At 41.2% G+C, this 17,358-nt stretch overlaps 1 protein-coding gene across 1 annotated transcript in view; it reads left to right on the top strand.

The window, feature by feature from the left end:
* Positions 1-17,352, top strand: part of CCBE1 (collagen and calcium binding EGF domains 1) — a 96,093-nt gene extending 78,741 nt beyond the window's left edge. The window contains exons 6-11 of the mRNA XM_017811365.1: positions 4,059-4,165; positions 9,002-9,122; positions 11,048-11,187; positions 11,280-11,315; positions 11,882-11,917; positions 13,421-17,352. Of these exons, the coding sequence (XP_017666854.1) occupies positions 4,059-4,165; positions 9,002-9,122; positions 11,048-11,187; positions 11,280-11,315; positions 11,882-11,917; positions 13,421-13,654 (674 nt within the window). The 3' untranslated portion in view covers positions 13,655-17,352. The remainder of the gene's footprint in view (positions 1-4,058; positions 4,166-9,001; positions 9,123-11,047; positions 11,188-11,279; positions 11,316-11,881; positions 11,918-13,420) is intronic.
* Positions 17,353-17,358: the final 6 nt, after the last annotated feature.

Below are 17,358 nucleotides of genomic sequence, written 5' to 3'. Positions count from 1 at the left end.
ATTGTTCCTGGTAATTTTCAAATGTTTCTTTTTTTCCTCATAAGTGTGTGTGCATGGGTCATAAAGGAAAGAGATATAACTTCTATAATCTCCTTACAAATATTTTTTTTACTTAATTTTTCCTCTGGGTAGTTCAAATTTCCTGATAGGGTAATGTCCAAAGCATTCAGGACAACCAACCATTCAAATATACAAAGCTGTGGAAATAATTCTAATATTTGAAAAACACCGATTTTACACTGAATGCACATGGCACATAAAGATGTCAGTTCCAGTAGTTAATCTGGAATGGAACACCCACCATCTCTTGAGACAGTTCCCAAATCATCTGTGTGAAGCAGAGAAGGATGCTTTCTGCTCAGTTACCCTGCAGTACTCAACGTTAATGTTACTAATTGTCAGACCTCTGGTGAAAATGAGGGAGGAGCTGGCTATCGCTATTTCACAGGACTTGCGTCCATAACTCACTCCAAAGGAAAAGGTCTCATGAGGAACCAGCTGTAGCGATGCACCACCCCGTGGTAAATCCCAGACCTGCACTGCATCTGGGCTTGAGCAACTTCCAAATGAACAGATGATTTGCTTTTCATAGTAGCCGGAACACTCCGATTTTATTTTAATATTTAGTATTGTGGGAGACAAAACCACACGTACTCCTCTCCGTCTCTAACAATGTTGCGTGTTTCCAGAGAGATCATACTCATGTTGTCATTGTTCCTCGCCTGAAGGCTGCAATTTGGACACTTTTTTGGCTCTGTAAGTGGCTTGACTGAGAGCTTGGTGTTGGTTCAGGGACAGAAGAATAGGGAGCATTTCTCCTGCATCTGCAGTCACGTTGCATTTGACGGAGACAATACAGCTGCCCGTGCAGAAGTAGGCAAATTAAACCATCTCAGCAGGCTGAGCCCAGATAATACAACACAGATGATCAACTCCACAGCCTCCATGCGCAGACCGCCCGCAGCAGAGCTCCCGCAGAGCTCTCCCCTGCCAGTGTCTCCTTCTCTTCCAGCATCAGCAAGGCAGAGCCTCCAAGCACATGGAAAGAAAATACACAACTTCCCTGAGCGGATCTCTTAACTGTAGGTGCCACTGGCCTCACCAGCATCTCGCCAAGATTAAAGGACCCCCGTCAGGACAGCAACATCATGTGTGAACTAGACTTCGTGCTTTGGAAAGACCTTCATGAAAATGGGGAGGGTTTAAGCCTCCTCCAAAATAGCTTTAGTTTCCTGGTATAGGTCTGTGCAATGGAAACAGGCTCTGTAAGTGCCTTGCTCAGTGCTGGTCAAACTGGCCATGGTAGGTGATCTCTGTTTCTGCACCATGCGGGAGTGGCTCCACCTAACAGCTTCCTGCCCCTTCTGGCCTGTCCTGGGTGGCTTCTGGCTTTATCCATGCTTTATTCTGGCTTTACTCGTATTGTGGTCCTGATACAGGATTGGATGCGGGTAGAGCGAATGTCTGATGGATGACTCCTTCCCTGGGCAAATCATCACCTCTGTCTGGTATGAGTTAGGGGGATTCCACCTCTCTCCTGGGATGCAGCTCACGCTTGCTTGTATGAGGCTGTTGGACTTCTTCCTCTGACAAGTCAATCCAACCGGATTTGCAGAAATCTCACTGGTATGATATTTCCCAAACATTTGCTGATCCCCCCAGCATTCATCTCCGTGGATTGTTACAGCCCTCTTTTATCTGAACTTGTCAGCCCCGTGTGCCACATCCTTCTGGAAGATAAACTGGCTTTCATAATGAAACACAAGGCCAAATTCACCGCTTCCTAATCTACTCATAATTCCACTGATTCTAGTGGGATTACATTAGGTTTCAAATAGCAGAGACTCTGGCAGTTTCTCCCTATGACTCTATGTTACTTTCAGCAACATTTCTTAACAGAATATGACAGAACTCATTTGGTGAGACAGCTATTAAAAGAAATTTTGGTTGAGACTAGTACCAAACACAGACTTTATTGGTGTTTGAAAAGAAAAAAAAAAAAAAAAGCTTTTTTTCCTAACAGTTCTATTTATGTATATCTGTAAATCCTACACAGGTCCAAAAATGGACATGTCAAGACACAGGGGTTTTTTTTAAGAAAAGATGAAAAATTGGAGAGGAAGAAAGAACCCCACAAAACTGCCTTGTGGTCAAGAGAAAATTTATTTTATAGAAATGTCAATAGGCGTCTGGATTAAAGCACATCAATTCCTCGTTAAGGAAAAAAAGCCCTGCACGGTGCAGATTATTTAATCTACCAGAAAAAGGTTTATGGGCAAAGAGGCTTTGGAGGGAGTTAAAGGCAAAACGATTAGCATTATGAATACAGCAGAGAGGAAGGAAAGCAGCAAATGTTGTGTATTCAGGTATCTTCATACAAATGCTGGAGTTCTTCTGAGAGGTCTTTTTGCCAAATAGCCTTGGATTCAGTGTAGCTTGATTTGATGAAATTCTATTCTATGCTATGTAGACTTCGCTGGAAAACACCAAGTAGTACCTTCTGGCGTTAAATCTTTGAGCCACCTGAACACTGCACAGAAAGCTGTTCAGGTACCAAGCCTGTGTTATCAGAAAGGGCTGTGAAGCTCAAACAGCAGGGTGTGCTTGCTGCCATAAATATGATAAATAATATATGTAATATTGTAGTGCTGTCAGAGTGCAGCTGTGGGAACAGGCAGTTGATGAGTGGGGAAAACCTTCAAGCCTTTGCCTCCCAATCTTCTGATCAGTTCAGTACTCATATCAGTCTTAAGGCTTCTGGTTGTTCCAGCATCTTGCCCTTACAGCTCTCTTCTACCTGATTACGAGATGAAACAAATCTTTCTCTTCTAAAAGCAAGCTTACCTGATGTGTAATTACACCCAATGGACAAAACATACTGAAAAACATTCCCTAGAATTGTGTGTAGGTGGTCCATAGATAACCATCAGATTCCTTCTTATTGGACCCTGCAAACACTTAGAGTCAAGTACTACATAATATCTTCAGTATTAGAAACTTCTGGGTGTATTTAAAAAGATACAGATGTTTTCAGAATCAATGCACATTTCTGAAAAGATGAAGGCCATATAAGTGTGTGCCCAAGTGGGAATTACAACACAATAGCTAAGCACATTGCAGTTGATCCTTTTGGAAGATTTTGAAGATTTCCTGGCTTTAACCAGGAGCACCTGCAGAGTTGTTCCATTGCCAGACGTGCCCTGAAAGGTCAGACTTCAAACATGCCTGATAACCTGCCCAGGTAACATCATACAGGGTCACACATTTTATGCAGAGCCACTTGATGCTTCTCAGCAACTGTATGTGGAAGGGAAAAAGTTCACCTGGAGTTTGCCAGTTTGTGTCACCCTGTGGTTTGGAAACCAGATTTCTTTTTAAGCAGACATCTGTTACAACAATGCTTGTTTGTTTGCGATGCAGAAGTGCTCGACTGTGTATGGGACTGGGAAAAGGACAAAAATAACATTTGCAATATCTCTTACAGTTTGAATCACTTAATGGATTCCTGAAAAGATCCCGTTCATGCATAGTATCAACAGATGTGACTCTTTCTCTTGTGTGGATTTAAATCCCTGTCATTAATCTCAATCCTCATCTCTGCTGAGGCTGATTCTATGCATGGAGAATAACCCACAGTGATAAAGAGCAGTTTGTGAGAAGTGAACAAAATTACCATATTGTGAGGGATTTTACTGTAATTTATAGCATATGAAAATTTGCCCTTCAGGGGACTGTAAATTGGTTCAGATCTATGGGGTTAGTCTACCCTAAACACAAAGATAAAAGAAGGGGTGTAAACTTTTCCAGGTATTAAAAAAATGAATTCTTTGGGGACTGTTAACTGAAAACAGCTGCTTTAAAAATGAGCTTAGAGCTGTCCCTGCGAAGTTTCTCAGCCTTTCATAGGAATTCACAGTCAAAGATTTAATAATGGTAAGATTCTCTTCTCTTTTCACAGTCTGGGGAAATGTAACAGCCTTCAAGTTTCTTTTGCAGTCACTTTATGAACTTCTTTCCTTTGGATCTGTAAATTTATATTGGAAGCTGCTTTCTTTCAGCTGTGCTTCCAGAGAAATCTGAAAATGTGGCGAAACCGGGGACATGCTGTGCCTCTTGTAAGGAATTTCATCAAATAAAGCAGACGGTTTTACAGCTAAAGCAAAAGGTATGAACACTGATCAGCCATGTCTTTACCAGATCTGCATGTTTTACAACAACTGAGATTAAATTTAAGTATTTGGAGCTGTCACTGACATGTCGTTCTTGTACCCATAAAGAGGATGGCAATATATTTTAAAATCATGTAAGAATGGCATCTCTTCCTTGTGTTTCTGTATGGATTTTAAGCAGATTGCAACCCAAGTTTATGTACGTCTGTTACCAAGCTCGTGGTAATAGACTCTGGCAAACACCCACCCCGGGCTGAGCCCAGCTTTCTTGGCAATCTGTGCTGGCCTAAGCTTTTCATTCACTCTGGATGCACGGGATTTTGGACTTGGTCCACCTTCAGAGTCAGCAAGTGCAAGACATTCTGTAGATGTAGGAACATGATTTCGCGTTAATGGGGTGCTGATAACAGGATTCTTGCTTTCTTAGGTGCGGGGCTAAACAGGAACGTCACTAGCTTGAAACATCACTCTTCTTTTAAAAAAGAAAAACCCTCAGTCCCAAACCTTTTTTGCTTTCACTTGTCGTCTTACAAGTAGAGAACAATGCATTTAGAAACTTCCCCTGGCCTTTAATTGCTCCTATATGTTGCCTCCTTTTGCGTTTGAGTTAGGATTGAAATAACCCAAGGACCCAGCCTCAGATCTGGAGAGCCTAGTGCAGGGATGCACGTGTAATGCCTTTTCTGGTGACATCTCCTTTGAACATTCATGTTCTTTCAAACTGAAATGTTCTGCAGGAATATTCTCAGCAATTCATGCTGACAGGCTGTAATTATTTCACCCAGGGTACTAATTTAATTTCACTGTGTCAAAACACAATTTGGTGTGCTTGTTGCATTTAATGTTATTCCTCCAATTATAGGAAGAAAGAAATCTGCTTCACTAAAAATGAAATTCACTGAGGTTAGAGATAATCTTTATCTCAAAAATCTCAAAATGTCATTTTTTCCTTCTGGATCAGCATGAAGACAAATGTGGAAGTGACAGAATTCCATGTGTGATGGAAATTCTGTTTTTCAAGCAAATGGTAGCACAGAAGTTAAAAAAGGATCTATGCTTTTGCATGGCTGTTTCTCCAGCCACTCTCTGTGATGCTGAACAGACTCGCACTGACCTCCAGGGAGGGATCTGGAGTCACACTGTTGGTCATGTTGTTTGCTGCAAGAATTGACTGATGGAATCAATGCAAAGTTTTCTGTGTCTAACTTCCACTCTTAGATGCCTGAGTTCAAAATGTTAGATGCCTGTGTTCAGGCCATCAATACCTGTCACTATGGGCACTGGTACAGTAGTTGTGGCCAAACTAAGCAGCTCACTCTTACTTCATAACTGTCCTGTCATAGTACATAACTTAATTTTTCCCCCAGTATCTTCCTACTGAGACTTGACCTGTTTGGCATCCTCAGAGGGAGCCCACTGGGTTGTGCCACATACAGACAGAGCTGGAAGAGAAGGTCCCTGATACCCTCAGCAATTTTACTGCCCAGAGAGGAGAGCTTTTGTCCACGCTGAGAGATCTGGCTCACTACTAATTCTCTACCCAGGGAGACATCAACTCTTGTGTTTCACCCACTGCTCTTCATGGTCAAGTTCTTATAGGGAAGACATCTCTCAATATCTGTGGTTGAAGCTGTTCTGTTTTGTGTAGAAAAATTCATTTCTGTCTGCCAGGAAGACAGTTTATGGAATGAGTCTTCAGTCTTGTGGTTAAGGTTTTCAGATTTTATGAACTTTATTCAAAACTGGGCTTAGCGGAAAAGCCTGTGTGATGCTCTGTCCCGATATGCTAGAGGTCTGTGGGATATCCTACATTGATCCCAGACCCTGATGGAAGGAAGAAGAGTGAAAAGCTGAAAAACTGGGGGAAAGATATCTGACACGCTGACAGACTGCCAAGAATTTTTTTTAAAAATCAAGTAAACTAGATTCTATTGCACAGATGTGTTTAAACATCTTAATTAGAAAGCCATGTTCCACATCACTCCTGACAAGCACTGTCAAAATTTGTCTAAACCACAGATTCCCTAGAAACTACCCAAAACTCCAGATGCAGCACGCAACACAGCATATGGGAGTCTTGTTTCTAGAACAATCCTTCTTTAAAATTTACCCTCACTAATATTTGCATGCACACGGAACAAAAAAATTATTTTCCAAGGTCCATTCAGATTTGGAGCTGTCGATGGAGAAAGCCAAGGTCATCCTGGACTAGGATCCCGGTTCAGTTAGAAGGTGAAACAAATTAGGCTAGTGAGTATAGCCAGTCCCTAAGAGGATGTGAGTCAACATCAAAAACACATGGTTTGGCTCCGGTGCATTTAACAACCATTTTCTGTCCAGAAGATATCAAAGAGTAGTGAGCTAGACCAGAGCCTGGGTATTTTGGCACTCCTAGTGTATGCCTCAAGTCCAGCTGACTCAGTGGGGAAGCATGTGTAGATGCTTTCACAGCAGCTATGTGATTGTTTTTTTACATACTCAGTTGTTACAACAGCCTTGCTGGCAGGAAGAAGTCAATATTTAAGCAATAGAAAAGAATACGCTTCCAAATCCTCTTCTTGATGAGTCTTCACCACTACGTGCGCCTTTTTACTCCAGCTTGCCTATTTGCGATATAACGTGGAGAGTATTCATGGCAGAGTCTATGTATTAAGTGACATCTATTTATCAGCTGGGACAGATCCCCAGAATGAGATCTGTTGAGAATTATATGCACAAGCTCCAAAGAGGACTTCAATTAATCCGTCACCCAACAGTGGCCACCCCTAAGGAGAAACACTTACTGAAAATATTCTCACAAAAACTACCGGAAAAATATGATGTTCTCAGGTGGTCACAGGATTTATCTTTGCGTCTCAGTTTTGGCATGGCAGCACTGGCACTGCAGGACCCTTGGATGATTTGTGTCACATAGCGAAAGTTTTGCAGCATGATGGTCCTTGCAACCCTTCCATTTGTACCCAGCCAGGAACCTTCTCTGACGGAGTGGACACGCCTCTGGTACACAAAACTTTGCTGACCGGAGCCAGACACTGGAGCTTCCCATGCTGGTCCCTGGCCAGTGTGGCTCTGTCAGCCCCCAACTACCACATTTTCCCTTTCAGTCCCAGGTGTAGGATGCTGTGAGCCATGGAGCAGCCCTTCATCTTCAGTAGCCCCTCACTTTGGTCTGTGCTGCGAGGTCTGGGGTGTTGGCTGAGAAAGCTGCAGGGTCACTGGTAAACAAAGCAGAGGTGTTTCTCTGGAAAACCAAAGATGACGGCTCACGCCAGAGCCGTGGATGTGTTGGATCCCCATTTTCTATGTGAGCAGATTCATACGAGTGAGCATTTAAGGAACACGCTGTGAGAAATGTTGACCTCAAATAGCCACTGATTTCTGTGGGGGTGGAGTGAATCTACCAAATTCTTGTAGGACTTGTATCATGACGCTTAATTTGCCTATAGTGCAATCATCATGTCTTTGGAACTGCAGTGCTTTCCAAAACCTAAGTAACAAATGGCTAATAAATCTTAATATTTCTGTCATTGCATTTTGAATTCCAGCCTCAATAATCAAACTGGTGTTTCAGAAATGCCACCAGAATCATCAGGATTTCCAGCTCCTTTTTTTTCCCTTAGTTTTTTCCTTCAGAACTGTTCTGTACCTCCAACCCCAAACTGCAAGCAGCACTAGCTGCTCTTAAGTTGCATTCTGTAAGTAATAACTTGTTTGCCAAAGGAAATCTGCCCAGTCATAGTAGGTACTGAAAGTGCATAGCACTGGGTTTTTTTCTTGTGCTTTACAAACATTAGGTTTGCAGTAATGACAAGAGAATGTATATCAAATAATTACAGAAACAAGTAGGAGTCTTGAGAACAACCCAGTTCAGGGAATTCCAAATAGCTGATGAAAAGCATTGTCAGATAGCAGGAGTCATCATGTATTTTATTTAATGCAGCTCTCCCAGGCAAATATTGCAGAATTCAGCATCAAATTATCAAGTGAGCCAAATTCCTTCAAGGAAAAAAGCTCACCCAGAGATAGGTCTGTTCTGGTGCGGCTGAAATAGCTCTTCAGTTCCATTTGGCAGAGCACAATCCCCAACTCTACATGCAGCTGCTCACCACTAATAAACTTCTTTCCTCTTTGCAGACCAGCCTCCTGGCTTGTCATTTCCCTTCAGCTGCCTCTGGAGAGACTAAACATTTGTGTATTTTTCTAAATATGTTTAATTATTAAATATGTTCAATCTGGACAGATTAATGTTTCATGGATAATTAAACATGTAATGGATAATGACACTTTAATGTGCAATTCTCCTTACGTTCTCACTTACTTTATCTTGTGTCTCTATCCAGAGAAGATCCAGACACCTGTTGGGTTAACTAGTATGGTTACAGGGCCAGATCCACTAAAGATTTGGGGTTCTCATTGAAACCAAAGTCAGCGGCTTGTGCTGCAACTGAGAACTTAAATATCTGAGCAAATGTTGCCCTGAGGAAGGAATAGTAAATGAATAGAGGAAACTTCAAATAAAGAAAAGCAGGCTTCCTGAGATGATCCAAGTAGTTTTGAGACTTAGGTGCTTCAGAATTTGTTGCTGTATCTCTTCTGAATTTCTCCTGTTCTCCATTGTATTGGCTTTTAGTGTTTCCACAGTGACTTGAAAAGTGAACAGACTGACAAAGAAACTTTTTCTTTCCTAATGATTTCAATGAAAGATATGATTAAACACTTTATATTTTCCTGAAATATTTAAATAGACTGTTTTTTCTTGTGAAAGTTTAACTAAGAATGGAATTTATTCAGCTGAACAATGAAGGTCTTACAGTGATTTTTGGTTTTGGCAGGTTGCTTTGCTACCAAATAATGCTGCTGATCTTAGCAAGCAAATCACTGGTGAAAAAGTGCTTGCATCTAATGCATATATCCCTGGCCCCCCAGGCCAGCCTGGCCAACAAGGCCCTCCAGGTAAGATACAGATGAGAGGTGTAGAAGTGTTCAATACTACTAAGAGTAAAAATAATAAGCTTCAGTCTTTCAGTGTGATAGGATTTTATGTGTTTCACATTTTGATTGATTCTATTATAATTTGCATTTTCGCATTTTGATTGATACTATTATATTTGCATTTGTGCTAAATTTGAAAAGAAAAACTTTCTGGTTGTTATGATCAGCCTCTGCCAACTGTCTAACATCATCCACTGTGTCTCCATGTGTTTCTTGGCGTGCAAGCTGTGTTTGTCCCATGTGTTAAATTTCTCCCTCTCACTGGGGTATCTCACCTGCTTCAGTTGTCATTTCCTGTATTTTAACCCTGTCTTAAAACATTCTGTATTATTTCAGGAATATCAATTGCTTTAGCTCACTGTCAATAGTAGAGCAGAAAATATGCTTTCAGTTTGTGGGGGTTTGTGCCAACTGTTTTATTTTTCCTCATCTGGTTTTGCAAGGATTTGGTTTTATGTTGTGTTCAGATTCAAAGGAATCTGAAAAGTATAACTCTACTCACACCTTCTTTGCTAAGGTATAGATTGAAACAATGTGAAAAATAGAGGGATCCTAAAGCTCTAACTTAAGCCAGACATCTTGCAACTGACAGCCAACAGTACTAAAAGTTTTGGAAATCTAATTTTGGGTTAGCAATAAATCCAAGGAATTTTAGCATTGTGGTGGATTTCAGAGAGATTCTTACAGAGAACTAGCAAATATTCCTTACAAGAATTTTACTCCCTATGAAGCTGTCCCTTCATTCCTTCCCTCCCTGTGTTTATACAGTCTCGCTTTGGTTTTTGAGTCTTTATCTCATTTCCTTGGAGGATGAGTACCTTCAGTTTTCAATATATTGCAAGTGCAAGGACAGTGTGGTTAGAGGTTTTGCATCAGACTCTGAAGGGTACAATTGCTTTGCAATCCCCCCAAGACAGACCTGACCCTCCAAGGTTTTCCACCCACCAGTTTTTCCCATGAATGAGCTGTCCGAGGTACTGTAGAACTCTGCTCCCCCTAAAATCACCCCCTCTGCTGCCCAGACAGGAGGAATCCCAGAGGGTCATCACCAAACTTGGGTTGTCTCCTTTTGAAAATCCTAACTGTACATATTCTGTCCTGCTGAACCCTCTTTACTCTCTGCCTTTCATTTTCTATGTCTTTCATGTGTCTTCTATGAAGAAAAGTGCTTTTCCCTCTAATCAAAAAGCGTTTCAGCTAGTGACACTTCAATGGTCTTTATTTTGTGCAAAGGTTGTTTCGGGTGTCTGATTTTCTGGTTTTCATTTCATAGAATTTCTCTTGAGCTAAACATACATTTGTTGCCTGTGTGCTTCCTAAAAACTAACATGCTCTGCTGAACCAGCGGAAACTGAAAAGGATATAAAGCAAACTGGAAGAACAGAGCCCTTTTTGCCCCTAACACTTTGGCTACAGTACTACTGGGCAAAAGAGAGGTGCAGCTCACCACTGGAAAGGGCTTGCTTGTGCCAGTCATGTAGATGCCATCAACACAGAATTCCCATGAGTTTTATGAGGCTTTCTTTTTATCAGATATTCCTCAAATGTGACTTGTTCTTCTTTGTGTCAAAATGAGTCATTTTTGCTCTTCTTTTAGTTCCCAGTCTGTGTCCCTAACCATCTGGCAGTGGCAGACTTGGATTCTTTGTATACACAATATTGAATTGTTTAATTGATCACCTCTTGTAGCTACTGTGACAAAGAGTATTGTCTCAGAGGGCTGCCGATGTGCATATGCAGATGTGTTTGTTGTATTGTTATGGATTTGGATGTGTTAAGGTAACCAATCAATTGAGTCATTCAGAAAATGATCATTCCTCACTGTTTGCACTAATGAAGTGTCCTGAAGGCTTTCCCTGACAGATAACCTTTTCTGTTGATTGCAGGGGCTCCAGGACCAAAAGGGAGCCAAGGAGTTCCTGGGTTACCTGGACCTCCTGGACAGCCAGGCCCTCGTGGATCCATGGGACCTATGGGCCCATCTCCAGACATATCACATATTAAGCAGGGCAGACGGGGCCCCGTGGTCAGTATTCTCATCTCCTGTCATGCCCTGCACAATTGGCCTTAGCTCCACAACTTCTCATGTCCTTGTGAACACTTTCTTTTCTCTTGCAGGGCCCACCTGGAGCCCCAGGGAGAGATGGTAGCAAGGTGAGGAGCAGTACTAATTTCTGTAAAGATGGACACATGCACATGTGAAGTGAAGGCTTGCTAGAGTGAAGGCTTGTCTTTCTGCACACCTGTAGACAAACCCTTTCACCATCTCATTTTCTTTGCTAAGATGAAAATGTCCTGTTGTCCCTTCATGTCATCCTTCTCCTATTTTGTGTTTGGCTTTGCTAAAGTCTTCCAAATAGTCCCTCCAGGCTGTCAAGCTGCCTTCTTTCCTTTCCCTGTAGATTTTTAGGCTTTCCCCTGAAGAAGCATTGATGATTTAGCCCTTTTCATTAGATGATTCTTCTGTGAATTTCTCCTGTTCACTGCTTTGCTTGTTACTGTGCAGGACAAACATCAGAAGTGCCCCACTCTGCTCCCTCTAAAATCAGTGGCAATTTCCTTTTTTTCCTCCTTCACTTTCTTTTCTTTTTCCAAACAAGCATCAGCTGATGGTTCCTGACCTGGGGACAGTAAATAAGGGAGACTGCAGAGGCAAACAGTGGGGTTTTTTTTTATTTTCTTTAGTCACAGCAAACTAACCATGGTGGTATTGATTACAGGGGGAGAGAGGTGCACCAGGACCAAAGGGGATACCTGTAAGTATTTCTCACAGGAAGAATTTACACAACAGAGTGATGCTGACTATTAATAACAGGTCAGCCAAAAGTTTTAAAAAAAAAAAAACCTCCTGTGTCAAGAGCAAAGATGCTTTACATACACAGAAAATTTTATTGGAAACAAAGTAATTACCTGTTTTCATCCAGGTCTTTTTTGCCTGCACACCTCTTTCCTCTCTGGGTATGAGACTGGAGGCAGTAGGTACCCCTCTGCTCTACAATAGTGCTGGAACATCCTCAGAAGGCATGAGATCCCATGCAGAGTGCTAGTTAGCACAAATTCAACCTCAGCTCCTATTTGGAATTTGATCCCTGGAACCTTTTAAAATCCTGCCCCTCATCTCTCTGGGATTTGGGAAGCTATAGGCTTTGAGTCAGTCATCAGAAGGATGAGTATTTACAATCTGTTTTCGGGTGAAATTGTTTAAAAACCTCTGGGGTCCACAGCCCAGGAAAGACATCGACCTGTTGGAGCGAGTCCAGAGGAGGCCACCCAGTTGATTAGAGGGATGGAGCACCTCTGCTATGAGAAAAGGCTGAGAGAATTGGGATTTTTCAGCCTGGAAAAAATAAGGCTTTGGGCTGACCTAATTGCAGCCTTCCAGTACCTGAAGGGGCCTACAAGAAAAATGGAGAGGGACTTCTTACAAGAGCATGGAGTGACAGGACAAGGAGGAACGGCTTCAAAATGAAAGATAGTAGATTTGGATTGGATATTGGGAAGGAATTCTTTACTGTGAGGTGGTGAGGCACTGGCACAGGTTGCCCAGAGAATCTGTGAATCCCTCATCCCTGGAAGTGTTCAAAGCCAGGTGGGATGGGCCTTTGAGCCACCTGGTCCCTGCCCATGGCAGGGAGGTTGGAACTAGATGGTTGTTCTACAATTCTATGAATTAACTTCTTATGCTATTTTCTCATAGGTGGAGTGGATTTTTAAGAGTGTGCCCGTCAATGTATCCTCAGTATTAAACAGTTTAGTTTAATGTGTGAAGTCAGCTAAAATCAGATACTCTCTGCATTGTAATTATCAATATATTTAGTAAGTGATGGACAGCAGTGAGATTACCATATTGAAAAGATACTTTCCAAAGAACAAAAGTCTTTAAAAAAATGAGTTGTTTAGTCATTCTAAGAATATAATTTCTGTCAGTTTAATAGTAAACAAGACGGGGAAGCAAGATTTATGTCCTCCATTCCCGTGAGGTGTCAGGCTACTCTTAGGAAACAGATGCAGCAAAGGAATTGTTAAGTGACAAAAGGGCTGAGTATCTTCTAAATGTAGGCTCTGTCTGAAAAAAAAAATTGATTCTTTTGAAAACTGTTTCCTGAGCAAGTTGGTTAAAAAGCAGACCACTAACTTTTGGCAATTGATACGAAGCAGTATTTTACTGAACTACCCCTGCAAGGGTAATTCTATCAAGCAGTTTGAAAACTGTAAGAGCAAGGTGGTTTGTTATTAATGACCATGCGTTGTGACTGCAGGGCCCACCAGGTTCATTTGATTTCCTATTGCTGATGATGGCAGACATCAGAAATGACATCGCTGAGCTGCAAGAAAGAGTGTTTGGACACAGGACTCACTCATCAACAGAGGAATTTCCATTACCTCAGGAATTTACAAACTATCATGATACAGTAGATTTTGGATCTGGAGAAGACTACAAACCACGGGCAGCACCCAGAAACTCCAGGATACAGAAGGCAGAACATCCTTAGCTATGCCCACTGAAAAATAAAGCCCCTTTAGAATTCTTCAATATAAAAGATGCACTGACAATGTAAAATATATATATATATTATTTCCCAGTTTTCTTTCTGCTTTTTCTGAACCATGCTGCCTGTACTGTAGCTTTCCTGGTTCATGGTAGCCTCCTTGCAGTAATTCCATACCATCAAGCCTGCACTGTGCATTGTACCTATACTATCAAGAAAACCTTCACAGTATATAATATGACTAAGGCATGCTCTAGCTAATAATGCAGACCACAGCATTCCATCTGCCTACCTTGCATTCTATTTCCAAATGACCCAAATCTTGCCAGGGACAGAGGGGTAGCTGAACATCATCCCTGAATTATGCCAATAATGAAAACCTTGGTCCACAGTTACTTTATAAATGCAAATATATTATACCACTGAAGTCAAGTTTCCAGCTACTGTCCCCAGGCTTAGGACAGTGTGAGAAGTGGATCCCTGTTTCACAGCAGAGGCCAGCTGTAAGTGAGATATTGTCTTCTATTACGCCCCATTGTGGCAGAAAAAGGCAAAAAAGGTATGGTGAAGCAGTGATACAAGGGTGTTAGTGCTTGATCTGGAAATTATTAGGCTTTGTGTTGCTAGAGTATCATTCAAAGACAGTCAAAAGATGTTCATCCTAAACTAACACTACTTTTTCCTTACCATTGTCCCACTGCTCAGTGTGAAGGCCAGTTACCTTTCTCAACAGATTCATGTTGAATACACTGCACAAAGATGAGCAAGATAAAGGGGATGTTTAAAACAGGAAAACCAATCATAAGTGAATCAGGCAGGCTTACTGGCAAGCACAAAATCAATCCCAGCCTTGCAGAAAGAGTCAGATTCTGACCTCCTGCATGTTCATGTCTTCCTTGGTGAAATTGAAGTCTGAGTGAAATCGACACCGGAGAGAGGCCTCATGTTTGCAAAGAGCTTCCATCTGTTTTGTTCCTCTGCTGCATGAGATCAACCTAAATGGCTTTCACCGAACTGAAACACAGAGTGGCAGCGTACTTGGCTGGGTATATGGAGGAGTATGAGTAGGTGCAGGAGTGCACATGACAAAACATTTCAACAGGTACGAGGATGGCTAAGTGAGGTACTGCACATGGGATCCTGTATTTGTGAATGGGGATAAAAGGGAGTGCCCTTTATTTACACTGGAAGATTGGATGCACAAGTTAGACCATACCTCATGGGTGATGTATGTTACCATTTCTTTTGGATTTCCACAGCTCCTGAGGACTTTGCCAGGATTGGAATATAAAGGAGTATATAAAGCACAAAATTTCAATGTTGTATCTGTGTAGCTGCTACTTCTACAGTATGTCTAGTGCTCAGTGGTGTCCATGTTACAAATGCAAAGCAAATCTTGTTATTTTGCCGTGTTTTTCAGGGCTTGCATGTTCTAATAGAATAAATACAGATAAAAATATAAGCAGGGCCTTTTCAGATAACACATAAAGGTTTGGATTCCCTTCCATATTTTCTAGGCCAAAAGATAGTTGGTGTAATCCCAACACCACCAGTACAGATCATGCAGTGTAAACAGTTGGCTCTCTAGACCTTTCATGTCTGTTGTGTGTCGTCTTAAGAGGATGTATTCATTCCTGTAGCTGTTTCCCAGCTTCTCACTATCACTAAGCCATAAGGAAGGGCATTAACTTTTAAGAACATGAGTATTCTGTATTCCTCTTCATGTTATGTCTTTATCAGTATTTACAAAGCAATCTCTAAGTCACAGGGATAGCTGAAAAAAAAGATAGTGGTCTTACCCTGTGGTCCTTGGGCTTCTCCTCAGTCTGGGAGGACCTCTGCCAGCAGCTGCAGATCCAAGTAGGCTTGTGAACCACATCATAAGGGAGACTTGAGGAAGGAAGTTGTTGCCAGAAGAGGGATGGTCTTATATGCAGCAGGCTGAAAGAAACCTCAAAGACAGCATATGAGGCTTTTATGGTGGGCAACTAAGTATAAATTACATCATTTATGAATATGCAATTTTAATTAAATTTGTTCGGTGTCAAATGTTGTATTTTTAAATCTTGAAAATTGTGTAACTCTTGCATATGTTTACCAGTACACTTCATCACCTGCTGGGCCAGGTTGGTTCCTACTAGAGAATTAGTAGCTTAAGATTTTTGACCATCACTTACAAAATTCCATAACTTATGTTAGATGTGCCACTTCCTACATATCTACAGATTCTATTGCCCCCTGTCCACAAGATGATATGTTCTAAAAAAGGCACTTATTTCAGTTCTAAGCTCTGCTTTTTCAAATATAGAAACATACCAAATGAGAAGTTCCCACAATTTGACAGTCAAATTAGGGAGAGGTGACAATTGCCCTGCTGTGCATAAGTATCCAGGGAAGGAAAATTCTGAGACTCGATCAGAAAAGTAGATAATATGTGCTTTGCTGTAAGTACAGAGAGTTGTTCTACAGGTTCATGACTATAAATATAGCACATGTTAACATGACTTTCCGAATAGAAACCTCAGTGTCTTCCCTTTCTGGAGTCAGCATCATTGGTTTTCACAGCCTAGAGCTGGGTTTCCAACAGATGAGTTTACTTCATTAAAAAAGGTGACAGAAAGTGCTCCTTGGGCTTGTCCTTGTCTTTCACCCTTCTCAGTCCAGACTTTCTGCCCCAAAGCTGTTCTAGTCCCAGCAACAAGGGGGACACTATGGCAAAGATAAGTTCAGCCAACATGGCACAGGAATTCCTAGAGCAGAGAGAGCCCCTCTGAGCACAGCTGGCAGGGAAGGGTCAGCCTCCGGTCTGCGTCCAGCTATGACCTTTCTCGTTTCTGATTAACGGTATGATAACTTTCATAACATATTTTATCAGCAACATTTCATTAAGATTTCCGGATAAACACACAAAGACACTCAGAAAAGTGTCATTTTCTTCAGCATACCCAACATTTTATAACACCAGCACAGAGGAATAATTTCCAATCTTAAGTTTCATTACGGGGTAGCCGGAGAAGTCATTACCTTTCAAATTATTTATTACTCTGTGGCTCCAAAAATAACAAACTTTCCCAAGAATCCAAAACAAGAAAGTAGAAACTTCTACACTCATGTCTAGTCTCATTACTAGGCTCATGCACATGACAACTTTGTTTCATATAAATATTATGTATAATTTTATTAGAAAGAAATATTATTTTGATGTTAATACATCAAGTTATAAGCAGAAGGATAATAAAGAATTTGTTATTTTATTAATATTAGAAATATATTTAATGGAAACATTTGCAAGAGTGTGTAGTGGTGGGAAAACTGATTGTAAACGGGATTAACAAAATCATGAATCTTGAAAAATGTTTTCTTTCAACGCTGTGCCAAGTACATACAGGTTTATTCTTTCTTACAAAGCTGTAATTCTGGCATGGAAGAATTTTTATATTGTCATGCTAAGTCAGGAAAAGAAGAGGAAAATTGATTGTAAATGGAATTAGGGTAATGCCTGGAGTTATTATTGGCATCACAGCGCACATAGCCTTCTTCCTAGAAGTGTTTCAGAGTTAATATGCCAAGTCCCAGAGCAGCAACAAAAGATGGGGGTGGAGTCCAAGTCTCTCAATTTCACATTAAAATCCGTATGTTTGTTCCTTTTACACATTCCAATAACTATACTGTTCACTTTATTTATATATGAAATACTAAAATGTGTA

Source organism: Lepidothrix coronata, unplaced genomic scaffold (genome assembly GCF_001604755.1).
Source record: "Lepidothrix coronata isolate B3197 unplaced genomic scaffold, Lepidothrix_coronata-1.0 Scaffold31, whole genome shotgun sequence".
NCBI classification, from domain to species: domain Eukaryota; kingdom Metazoa; phylum Chordata; class Aves; order Passeriformes; family Pipridae; genus Lepidothrix; species Lepidothrix coronata.
Note: the sequence above shows the minus strand (reverse complement) of the source record. Positions and strands in the feature narration are given on the sequence as shown.